This window comes from Pecten maximus, chromosome 14, assembly GCF_902652985.1.
Source record: "Pecten maximus chromosome 14, xPecMax1.1, whole genome shotgun sequence".
NCBI lineage: Eukaryota > Metazoa > Mollusca > Bivalvia > Pectinida > Pectinidae > Pecten > Pecten maximus.
In genome coordinates this window covers 24,363,108-24,376,150 of record NC_047028.1, presented here as the reverse complement: position 1 = coordinate 24,376,150, position 13,043 = coordinate 24,363,108, and the positions used below count along the sequence as shown (strand labels likewise).

Below are 13,043 nucleotides of genomic sequence, written 5' to 3'. Positions count from 1 at the left end.
ATGTGAGTGATTTGTGTAAAGTGTAATATAATGTGAGTGATATGTGTAAAGTGTACTATAATGTGAGTGATTTGTGTAAAGTGTACTATAATGTGAGTGATTTGTGTAAAGTGTACTATAATGTGAGTGATTTGTGTAAAGTGTAATATAATGTAAGTGATATGTATAAAGTGTACTATAATGTGAGTGATTTGTGTAAAGTGTACTATAATGTAAGTGATATGTATAAAGTGTACTATAATGTGAGTGATTTGTGTAAAATGTACTATAATGTGAGTGATATGTATAAAGTGTACTATAATGTGAGTGATTTGTGTAAAGTGTACTATAATGTAAGTGATATGTATAAAGTGTACTATAATGTGAGTGATTTGTGTAAAGTGTGCTATAATGTGAGTGATTTGTGTAAAGTGTACTATAATGTGAGTGATATGTGTAAAGTGTACTATAATGTGAGTGATATGTGTAAAGTGTACTATAATGTGAGTGATTTGTGTAAAGTGTACTATAATGTGAGTGATATGTGTAAAGTGTAATATAATGTGAGTGATTTATGTAAAGTGTACTATAATGTGAGTGATTTGTGTAAAATGTACTATAATGTGAGTGATATGTGTAAAGTGTACTATAATTCGAGTGATTTGTGTAAAGTGTAATATAATGTGAGTGATTTGTGTAAAGTGTACTATAATGTGAGTGATTTGTGTAAAGTGTAATATAATGTGAGTGATTTGTGTAAAGTGTAATATAATGTGAGTGATATGTGTAAAGTGTACTATAATGTGAGTGATTTGTGTAAAGTGTAATATAATGTAAGTGATATGTATAAAGTGTACTATAATGTGAGTGATTTGTGTAAAGTGTACTATAATGTGAGTGATTTGTGTAAAGTGTACTATAATGTGAGTGATTTGTGTAAAGTGTACTATAATGTGAGTGATTTGTGTAAAGTGTAATATAATGTAAGTGATATGTATAAAGTGTACTATAATGTGAGTGATTTGTGTAAAGTGTACTATAATGTAAGTGATATGTATAAAGTGTACTATAATGTGAGTGATTTGTGTAAAGTGTACTATAATGTAAGTGATATGTATAAAGTGTACTATAATGTGAGTGATTTGTGTAAAATGTACTATAATGTGAGTGATATGTGTAAAGTGTACTATAATGTGAGTGATATGTGTAAAGTGTAATATAATGTGAGTGATTTATGTAAAGTGTACTATAATGTGAGTGATTTGTGTAAAGTGTGCTATAATGTGAGTGATTTGTGTAAAATGTACTATAATGTGAGTGATATGTGTAAAGTGTACTATAATGTGAGTGATATGTGTAAAGTGTACTATAATGTGAGTGATTTGTGTAAAGTGTACTATAATGTAAGTGATATGTATAAAGTGTACTATAATGTGAGTGATTTGTGTAAAGTGTACTATAATGTAAGTGATATGTATAAAGTGTACTATAATGTGAGTGATTTGTGTAAAATGTACTATAATGTGAGTGATATGTGTAAAGTGTACTATAATGTGAGTGATATGTGTAAAGTGTAATATAATGTGAGTGATTTATGTAAAGTGTACTATAATGTGAGTGATTTGTGTAAAGTGTGCTATAATGTGAGTGATTTGTGTAAAATGTACTATAATGTGAGTGATTTGTGTAAAGTGTACTATAATGTGAGTGATTTGTGTAAAGTGTACTATAATGTGAGTGATTTGTGTAAAGTGTAATATAATGTGAGTGATATGTGTAAAGTGTAATATAATGTGAGTGATTTATGTAAAGTGTACTATAATGTGAGTGATTTGTGTAAAGTGTGCTATAATGTGAGTGATTTGTGTAAAGTGTACTATAATGTGAGTGATTTGTGTAAAGTGTACTATAATGTGAGTGATTTGTGTAAAGTGTACTATAATGTGAGTGATTTGTGTAAAGTGTGCTATAATGTGAGTGATTTGTGTAAAATGTACTATAATGTGAGTGATTTGTGTAAAGTGTACTATAATGTGAGTGATTTGTGTAAAGTGTACTATAATTCGAGTGATTTTTGTAAAGTGTACTATAATGTGAGTGATTTGTGTAAAGTGTACTATAATGTGAGTGATTTGTGTAAAGTGTTCTAGCCAACTGCTCGGTACACATGTGCAGGATTTATATTTTTTCTGTGTAGTTTCGGTCATGCGAGGACAAAGATATCTAATATAATATATAGAGGATATCTGACAGTGTTTTCAGTAATGCCAAATGTATTTCACGAGTGGGACTAATATTGATATTTTTCACGGGTGCACGCACAAATATTAGTGAAAAATATCACTTTCATAGAATGAATATTTTTCGATATTTCACTTGTAAAAATGTAATAAAATGTTATCTAATATCAGTAACATGTTAAACATCCAATTTTGAATTTAATTTACTACTTAAATTCGTACTTGTGAAATTTACCACGAGAAACTAATTTCGCTAGACCTTGGCCTAACCGTTAGTGTGTGGCCAACAGCGGAATGACAATCAAATATTGTAATTTGCTACCTGTTCATTTCATGAAGAGTTATCTACCTTTAACATTGAACTGAAGGTTATTTCCGGTAAAATGTCGTCGACGAAAATGGCGTCGAGCAAGAGAAAACAGGATGAAAAACATCTGAAAATGTTACGAGAGATGGCTGCATTGCCACACAACAAACAGTGCTTTGATTGTCACCAAAGAGGGCCAACATATGTGAATATGACGGTCGGATCGTTCGTGTGCACGTCCTGTAGCGGTATTCTGTAAGTAGAGGTACACCTGTGCGGTTTTCAAAACGTGGTGCTGTCATATGTATTCATGTCATGTTTCAAACAAAACGTTATCATCTACCCAAGCAATAAACAGGAAAACATATGTCTTACTTCATGAATTGATAAATATGTCATTAAATATATTGATCCGTGAAGGTGATATGTTCATGTAATATATATTTGTTTGTAAATATTTCTAGATCGCAAGAATATTTTGACAGGGGGCGTCTCTTTAAAACTCCCTCATTATGCAAATTTACCTCCCTTGTAAAATGGTTTTAACCTTCAGATAGAACACAAGTAATTCTTAGTCATCAATGATCATGCCATAATTTGTGTCATGAACTATTTTTATAACCGATATGATAACGAACAAGAATGATCTCCAATAGTTATGGCACTGCCTAGTCTAGAAAAAAAAATCAAAGGAAGATTTCTTTTTTTTTATTAAAAAAAAAGTATAAATTGTATAAATGTTCACAATGTTCAATTCGATACAGCCAGAACTCTTGATTATTTTACTGTAAAATGTTTCAGTTGATCACTGTTGAGCATACAAGTGTTCAGCTTTTTTCACACCTTCCAATATTTGATTCAGATTTGAATGACTTCTGTCACAGATTGAATCTTTAAAATTTGTCATTTCCCTAAATGTATGTGTAAATGTGTAGCCAAATGAGACTTATACGATAATTTATACTGTAATTTATATATAGGTGTATGTAGTTGAGATTGACAGGCTGATCATGAACTTCTGAGTAGCCAATGCAAATGTCATCCAGGTTCAAGTTCCATCCCAGTTGTTGCATATCCTCTATTGATACATATTGTGGCGTCTATGGCCAGATAATTCAAATGGTTAGAGTGTCAGTCTAGAGTTCTGAGATTCGAGTTCTTGTCAGGTTGTCGCGTCTCCTTTTACAAATGTCACTGACTAATTACTATGTAGCTATAGTGTAATTAATTAATAATAATTGTATGTTTTGAAAATAAATATAAAGGTAAATTAATGTTTTAATTCCATGTGTTTTCATAGTTGGGACCAGTCAGATGTTTAACTGATAACAGTGCAATGTCAATAAAGATAATATAATGTACCAGGAAAATAACATATATATATGGATGACTTGCTTTTTGATTGGGAGCTTTTCCTACTGAGATATATATATATTCATGTTTGTGTTTAATTAGGTCATTCATAATATGCATGCACAGTCTGCAAGCTCAGGGAAGTTTGAAAAATCCTTATGTTTAATGGCTTTTTACCTGATGACAAATATGAATTTATATAAAGTGAACACTTTATAATTGTTTATTTCTATATGATTATATAGCTATAGTCAACAAACCCTTCCATCAAAATTCTAGTTCTCAGCTGGTTTAATTTCCAGACCATCTGCATTTAAGATTCTGAGTGTTGAGAAATTTGTCGTTTCTAAAATTATAAATGTTTACAAATATACTAAAACATAGATCAAGAGCAAAAAAAAACAAAACAAAAAAGGAAGTTCACACATATGCTGTTGGCTATGACTAGAAAATTAGACTACATACAACATTGTATTATGTTCCTTGAAGTGCTGAGAAATTTGTCTTTACTAAAATTGTAAATGTTTGTCAAATATTCTGTGACCATACATCTAGAGCTAAATTGCCAAAAAAAGGAAGTTCACACACATGCTGTTAAGCAAGACTAGACAAATAGACTAAATAATGTTGTCTTATGTTCATTGAAGCAGATAATCATCCACCAGCGACCCCATTACCTAGTGTTATCTTCAGTACACAATACCCATCTTTATACAAACACACAGTATCTGTAGCTCTGATAATTACACACCTTCCAACCTGTTCAGAGTGAAAACAAAAATGTTGTAATACCAGATATTTTTTTCAAAACAAAATCTATTGCTTTTGCTAATCTCATTCTGAAATGATTTATTTTTAAATATATAAATTATGTACACTCACTGTGCATGTATGAGGTTGTAATTTAGATAATTCCAGTATTAGGACATATATTACGAACATATGGCATGTTTGTATACACATAGGATATGGTGTATATGTTTATTAGTAGACTTTTTGTTTGACAACATCTGTAGTATTGATAATGACCCTAGTTATATATACTCTAGTAAATTTGAAACCTCCCCAAGTCTCCAGGAACTGGGGTGACAAAATGATAATGACCCCAGTTAATATACTCTATATAAATCTGATACCTCGAGCTCCCCCATCCAGTCTCCAGGAACTGGGGCCACAAAATGATAATGACCCTGTATAGCTCTCTGTATATACACCAGTTCAGTAATTAAAATTTGATACTTTCCCCAAGTCTGATTCTACCCTCCTATATATAGCTAGAACTGCTTTAAAGCTATAGGCTACTTTATATGATAGCCTGCAGGCCTTGGAGGTGAAGAAAATTTATTTCGGATTTCATATGATGCTTCTTATTAAAATTGCACAAATATGCCTTGCTATTAAAATTGCACAAATATGCCTTGCTATTGAAATTGCACAAATATGCCTTGCAGAAACATTCTTAGGGAAATTGTACGCCTCAATTTACCAAACAAACATGCAATATATAAGCTATAGAAATCCTATACAGATCTAGCTAGATTGATTTACAAATGCTCGCGTGACCCGGAGTGCATCATAGCTGCAGGTTTGCTTTGTATTAGCCAAACAATGTGAAATATCTGTGTAAATTGTAATTGTAAAACAGCAGAAATTATAAGTGAACAGCGAATATGTACAGTCAAACTTGTAATAGCGGACACCCTTATATAGCGGACACCTGTCCATAACGGACACTTCCAGGAATCCCCAATGAAAATCACTATATAAATATCATGTATATAGCGGACACCTTCCTAATGCGGACAGCGGACACATATTTTTGTCCGTAAAGTTGTTAAAAATTCCGTATAACGGACACGTGAAACCATAGCCGTGTTGATATTTGTGTGTAAAACGTTTCTAAATAACAAAGAAAGCCTTAATTACTCAATTCCCCTGGCAGCAATGCTAACTTAGGAAGCCACTTCATCAGTCACTAATTGTCCTGTTACCTGTAAGTTGCTGTAACAATGGGCAGTAATTACAAGAGAGTGACCGATCGCCATCGGCAGAGGTGTTTGTTTACTCAACCCCACCGGTGACAGCTAAGCTTAGCCATTCAACCATAGCCTAGACAACAAGAATGGTCAGGTGGTAATTAAATCATTATCAAGACCAACAGAAGAGGGACAAATCAATAGTTATGTCTGTCATAATTGTTTTACTTACAAAATCAACCGTATGCAAATCTGACAGGACAGGCACATGGTTGTCAGCCGCCATTTTATCACACTCGGAACTCCTCGGAATATGACTACGTAACCTATTAAGAACAGCTGAAGAGTTCCGAGTGTCTTTGTATACACTATACTAATTGACTGAACCAGAAAACGGTATTTATTAATTAAATCCCTACATGGATTTCAGAAAATATGTCTCAAAATAAATGCTTAGGGATTATAATTATCAGAGGAAAATGCACTTTCATTTATAAAGAGTTAATGTTGTAATAGAAAAAATATTTCAAACATATTTATTTTCCAAAATATTGAGGATTAATGAAAATTGTTTTACGATGATAAGAATTACCTTTACTTTTTTGACTACATATTATGTATGTTGAGTATTTGTCTGAATAGATATTCAGTATAATATGATATTGTGAAGATTTGTTTTGAAACTATAGGCTTAATATAAATTATTAAAAATATCAACTTCAATTTTTGTGTCAGATGAATGATTGAAAATTAATTAATTAAGCATTTATCTTTAATTATTTGTCTTTTATTCATTTGTTTAAGTGTTTAAATATAATAAATCAGGAGACATATAGTGTACTATAAACAGACTTTGGTTTATTTCTTCGTTTATAAGGGACATAACTCGTTGAACCTCTATATAAAGGACACCTCTCTATAAAGGACACTTTTGTCTTGTCCCTTAGGTGTCCTTTATAGACAGGTTCGACTGTATACAGTTTTGTACACTGTATTTACCCAATTTACAATACTTCGCTAAAATTTATGATCCAATGAACCTTCAGTTCCGGATTTTCTACTGCACTATATCTAGATTGTGTAATTTTTTATTGACAAAGGGTACGTATTCCCACCAATTTCACTTTCACAATTAAAACTGACTACTAGCTATATATATAGATGTATTTTGATGCTGGCAATAGCTTTTAAAAGTCATTAGAAAGAGTAGTTCGTAAAAGGTACTAGAACAGCCACAATTGTACCATATTGTGCAGAATATCCCTTAATATGCATATGCATGCAGAGTGTGTGTTTAATATTAAATTATCATGTATTTCACGCATGTATAAAATATGCTTGGGGACATATTCTTTACATGTATGTTCTTAATGCTGCAGTGTACTGTGTACATATAATCAATTTTTCCAGATGTATATAATACACGTTCATGCAGTTACTGTTAAACATGAATAAAATGCAAGTACATGTAAATATATAGATTCACACTTTTTCATTGTATTTCTGAAACAATGTACGGTTATATTATCACATAATTTAAAAGTTTGGTCGACACTAAACTCTAATACTGTTTACGTAGATATTGATTATGATGTTATATTATTTAGTGAAAATCATGAAACTAAGCTAGCTAAGTCAAAGGTCAAAATACCTGATTCAAACACCAGAAAACAAGTAGAATCAATGCAAAGTGCCATTCTATGGAACTAGTAATATATTTACCTGGTAATCTGGAGTAGTTGCATGTTGGCTTCTGACATTATACCCTTTAAATTTAAGATTATCCCACCTACAACTAAGAAGGATATACATATAAAAACAAGGAACTATCAGCTTAAAAAATGCACTTGATTGTATAACAACTTAAAACGAAAAAAAAATATGTACATGTATACAGAACCAAACAAATTGTTATTTAAGGTAATGCGTCGGTATTGTTGTTATATATAGCTATATAATGTTAGTTATATAGGCACAAGTCCTTAACATATTTTAACTTCAGATGTTACAGTGCTGCAGATATTGCTATTGTAGTGTGTACCATTGAGTTATAATTAGCCCTCTAGTGATAATTAGTGCCGCTAATGAATTGTCCAGGTGTCAAATGCCAACAGTTACCTTGGTTACAGCTTGCAAGAATAAATCAGGACAGAGAAACTATCATAATTATCTGAATTTTATGTTGGACCATATAATGACGTGGGTTTTTATTATTTACCCTTTTGTATGAAGGGAGACAGATGTATACTGTCTTAGTAAAAGGTCTCGATCTTCTATTTTGATTCTTTAAATTATTTCTTGTGCGGGCCATATCTTCTAAACTGTTGAATATCTTAACAAACCTTCCGGTATATGTTTGCATCAGTCAACTAAAGTGGATGCACATGTACAGTGCACTGTCGTTAGGTCACTGTAAACTTGACTTCAAGGTCAAGGGTCAAATAAGGGCAATGTTCTATTTTCGGGTCATTGAATTATAACTTTAATTTTCATGTCAAAAGTCAATTCAAGTGCAAAAAAATTCAATGTCTAGTAATTAAGGCAGAACGAAGGGTGTTTTTGTTTTTAAAAAAAATCAGGAACCTCTAGTTTTACCTTATTTATAAAGAGAAAATTTGTAAAACGAAAAACTGATCAGAATAAACAGGATATCATATTATTAATATCACATATTGCAATTAGTGGTATGCCGTTGTAAAGAAATATTTATATTACCATAAGTGTTTTTTTTTTCCTATTTGAGAGAGAAATACCAGATTTTGGAATCCTAATTTTAGACAATTTATCTGTAAATCTTAGGAATGTATATATAGTGCACAAGAAAGAGGTTAGCTTAAAACATTTGTAAGGTGTTGTCAAAGTGACATCTTCAATTTTTTTTTCTTAAGCTGGAAAATTTGGTGCGTTTTTTACACTGAATTTGGCAAGTATATCAGCAACATATATATCTTATTATAATTATCATTGTTTGACTTTTGTCGTTTCAGGAGAGGTATCAATCCCCCGCATAGAGTGAAGTCTATATCAATGACAAGCTTTACACCAGATGAGATGGAATTTCTCAAATGTCATGGAAACGATGTGAGTATTACTTATATGATGTACGTACGGTATATATAGCTAGTGCTGCTATATGCCTTAATAAATCATATTGAAATTTTCAAGTTTCACACGCTAAATATATGTGTAATATTTTCTCCATAAATAGAAGAAAAAAAGAAGAAAGAAAACAAAAAAATTCCAGAACTATACATTGAAGGTGAAATTAAACATTATAAGGAATTGATGATCATGTGAACTGATTGCCTAGATTGATCATAAAGATACACATATGCTGGTATTTTCCTTAAATAGCTAATTTAGTCAATATTTCATAATTTTAATCTCTAGATCTTGTTGGCTCCAACTTACTTAATAAGCTGGCCTTGGGTTGCTCATGATAAAAGCCTGATTATAATTATTGAGTTGTTGACATATTTTCAAAATTAACTATTTGAAAAATATCTGAAAAAGAAACAATTTCTCTAATTAAGGTTTGTTATTGAATTATAATATGTACAGTGATTAAGTATATATGAAACATGTACAGCATTTATTTATTGTTGGTATTTAATGTGTCATAATACCGACAAGTGCCCTTCTACTTACTTACTATATACAGAAATAAGTATCAAGTCTTTCTGACAGATCACCTGTTTTATAGTTTTGTAGGAAGGTATATTTGGGACTCTATGACAGTCGGTCAGGACCCGAGCCCGATGCCCGCGAGGAACAAAAAGTTAAAGACTTTATGATACAAAAATATGAGAGGAAGCGATTTTATGTGGCTCCAACAGAGGCCATGAAAGAGGAGGCAAAACAAATGAACGAAGCAGCAATGAACAAACAACCACAAACCAAACCTTTGAAGTCCCTATTGGGAAACAATGCACCGTCTTTGGTTGTCCAAAATCAGGTATGTACATACTACAATACTTACTTTATATAGGTACTTTCAAAGTTATTTAAGCATTGATGCCATTTTTTTTTAGTTTCATCGGGGTATGAAACAAATTTTGTTTGCAAACTGTATGAATCCGCATAGCGGATTCTTACAGAAGTTTGCAAACAAAATTTGTTTCATACCCCTATGAAACAAAAATAATTGACATGAATGCTTATAATTAATTTTTGAAAATGATTTTCTAATTTAAAACATGTTTTATGTACAATTTTACTGGTTTTAAATGGGATTCTTTTTCTCAAATCAATACGCAACGTCAATTGCCGTATTGTGACGTCACATTTTTCGCGCCATTCTCGGAATTTCTTTCATAGAAGAATGAAAAGAATTTTTCGACCAATCACATTTGAGTATTTACCATGAAAACAAAGAAAAATTAATTATATCACTGTAGCAGCATTGGGCTGGTGCCGGTGGTCTGGTAGTCCAAATGGTTAGAGCACTTGTCAAAGTTTGGAGATCCCAGGTTGGCTGGTACGTAGCTCAAAAGGTTAGATCGTGTTCTAAGGTTATCAGGTAGCATAGATGGTTAGATCATCTGTCTATAGTTAAGAGGTCCCTAGTTATTGGGTAGCTTAAATGGTTAGATTGTCCATTCAGAGTTCAGAGATCCCAGGTTATAAGTGGCTAGAGAGATGTTTAGAATCAGTCTTTCTTGAGTTCAGAGTTCCTGGGATGTCAGGTGGCTGAAAGGGTTAGAGCAACTGTCTAAAATCAGTCTGTCTAGAGTTTGGAGGTCCCGGGTTGGAGTCCCGGTCTAGTCTTTGCAATATTTCTCTCCTTTAACGGAAGTATGGGTTTATTATGAGTACAAAAATTATTATTACTACTAAGGCATGAGTAAGTCACTGAGAAAAGTTATGCAACATTTCCTGGTGGTTTCATACAATCTTGCTGAACATTGAATTTCTTGTAATTTTCAAGTAATGTATAATTCTGTAAGGTAGAAATAAACCTGGCCGATATCAGAGCTACAGGATATTTATGGCTAAAGTGAAGTGGTCACATATGTGTAAGTTCATTTCTATTCATGATAGATGCTTAAACAAATTTAAACTTATACATCCTTAGTAATATGTCAATACCTCGTTCAGTATCAGTCCTCAACAGATGGAGTTATGTCAATACCTCGTTCAGTATCAGTCCTCAACAGATGGAGTTATGTCAATACCTCGTTCAGTATCAGTCCTCAACAGATGGAGTTATGTCAATACCTCGTTCAGTATCAGTCCTCAACAGATGGAGTCATTTTGTGCCATATTTATGATGCAGTGCCTTTAGGACAAAAAGTCCTAGCAGTAGTCCTATGCCTGTGTAATAGAAGTTATCTGACATCAATCATTTGTAGACAGAGTTGCCCTCATTAACATTTGTACCACAGTGGTCTTTATCATTTCATCACATGTGTTATAGTATTAGGCTGTGTAGGCTCATGATCAGGTTCTCCATAAATGGGCACAGGTATTATATTGCAAGGTCAAAGGTCATGTTGATAGTTCAGTTTTGCGTAATACAGGTATGCACCAATCTGTGATAGTGAGAGGCTGTTATCAGCACCAGGGTTTGGTTCTATGTCGAGGATGGTTCTATGCCCAGGATCTCCAAATATGGGCATATAAAAGGTCAAAGGTCAAGTTGATTTTGTTTCTATGATAGTGGGAGGCTGTTATCAGCACCAGGGTTTGGTTCTATGTCGAGGATGGTTCTATGCCCAGGATCTCCAAATATGGGCATATGAAAAGGTCAAAGGTCAAGTTGATTTTGTTTATTTTAATTGTGTCTCTGATAGTGGGAGGCTGGTACTGACATATTGTTTTAATCACTGATATATAGATAATGCATGTAAATAAGCTTTCATCAACTGTTGATATCTGTATGTGCACTAGAGTATGTACTTGAGATAAAAATTTGGCACTTTTGCAAGTCCTGCTCGATATTTATTTCAAGCTCCTGCATTTCCTGGTACTGTTAAAACTGTATACACTAGCTGTAAACATCATGTAAGGCGTTAGATAAATCACTTGCTAATTGTTTACACAGTTACAGTTTTTGACATTCATTTACATGCATGTATCACAGTGTTGAAGTGCATCAAGACCATATGCTTGTGGTGCCCAGGTATTTCAGCTCCATGCACATTTATATGTACAAACCAGTTTTGAATTCTAGTTTGAACCTGTGTTATACTTCATGTCTTTTCTCCATGAACCATGGAAAATAGTTTCCAGGACATTTCTTATACCTGCAGGTACAAATTTAGGATACACGGTATAGTTTAGATCATCACGAATGCCTCATCACTGTAAAGAGAATTTCTGAGGTCCACTTGCCCCAGGCAGGTACTTCAGAAATAATTCTTGAAGTGCATTGTTATCTACACACAAAGGTGTTTTGTTGTTTAAATGTATTTCCTAAATGGATATATTGTTGAATTCCTATATCCATTCATAGCAAATAGATCCAACTGTCCATATGTTTATAATAATTCAGCGGTCATATTTGTCTGATGAAGGTACCGATGACAGAGTGTAGTCACTAAAATGTCATGTTAAAAAACACTGCTGGTTCTGATATATCAAATCATACTTTTACAATTAAACCATTAAACCTAACAAGGTCACTTCTTGGAGATAAAATCTGAAAAAGCGGTCTTCACCCTGAACTAGTGGTACAGAGGAAAGCAATAAAATTTTAAATCAAATGAGTCATTTGCAATTAATTTTTTCAACAACTAAATTTTCTTGATTACATAAAGTTGTTATGCTTTCAATGACATCTTTGTTTGTATTTATATTCAGAAAACTAAAACGTTATTGTGAAATCACATGTTGACAAATATATGTTACCCATCCTTTTGTATAATGATTGTAAACATGTGACAGATTATCAAATTGTCACCCATCTTGTAAACAAATCTATTTTGAGCATCCATCTTGATTAGAAGTATTGTTGTCAATTTCATGTTTGTGCTGAAAATGACCTATTTGTGTACATGTAAGTAAACAAAAACAAAAAAAACATAGTTCAGTATAGCCAGTAAAGAAGTTGAGTGGCCCTGACTAGAAATGTACAGTTTTAGACACAACAGAGGGGGCCAACCCAGGCTGATGAAGAGGCCCAAGGTAGCCATGACTTGAAGTATATAATTGTAGACACAGTGGAGGGGCCAATCTAGAGTAAAGAAG

The 13,043-nt window shown here is 32.6% G+C and overlaps 1 protein-coding gene across 3 annotated transcripts in view; it reads left to right on the top strand.

Annotated features, from left to right (window-relative positions):
• Positions 1 to 2,600: 2,600 nt before the first annotated feature.
• The window catches only part of LOC117342648 (arf-GAP domain and FG repeat-containing protein 1-like), a 43,036-nt gene continuing 32,593 nt past the window's right edge, over positions 2,601 to 13,043 (top strand). For all 3 annotated transcript variants that reach the window (XM_033904844.1, XM_033904846.1, XM_033904845.1), the window contains exons 1-3: positions 2,601 to 2,781; positions 8,843 to 8,936; positions 9,559 to 9,810. In XM_033904844.1, coding sequence (XP_033760735.1) covers positions 2,603 to 2,781; positions 8,843 to 8,936; positions 9,559 to 9,810 — 525 coding nt within the window. In that variant the 5' untranslated portion in view covers positions 2,601 to 2,602. The remainder of the gene's footprint in view (positions 2,782 to 8,842; positions 8,937 to 9,558; positions 9,811 to 13,043) is intronic.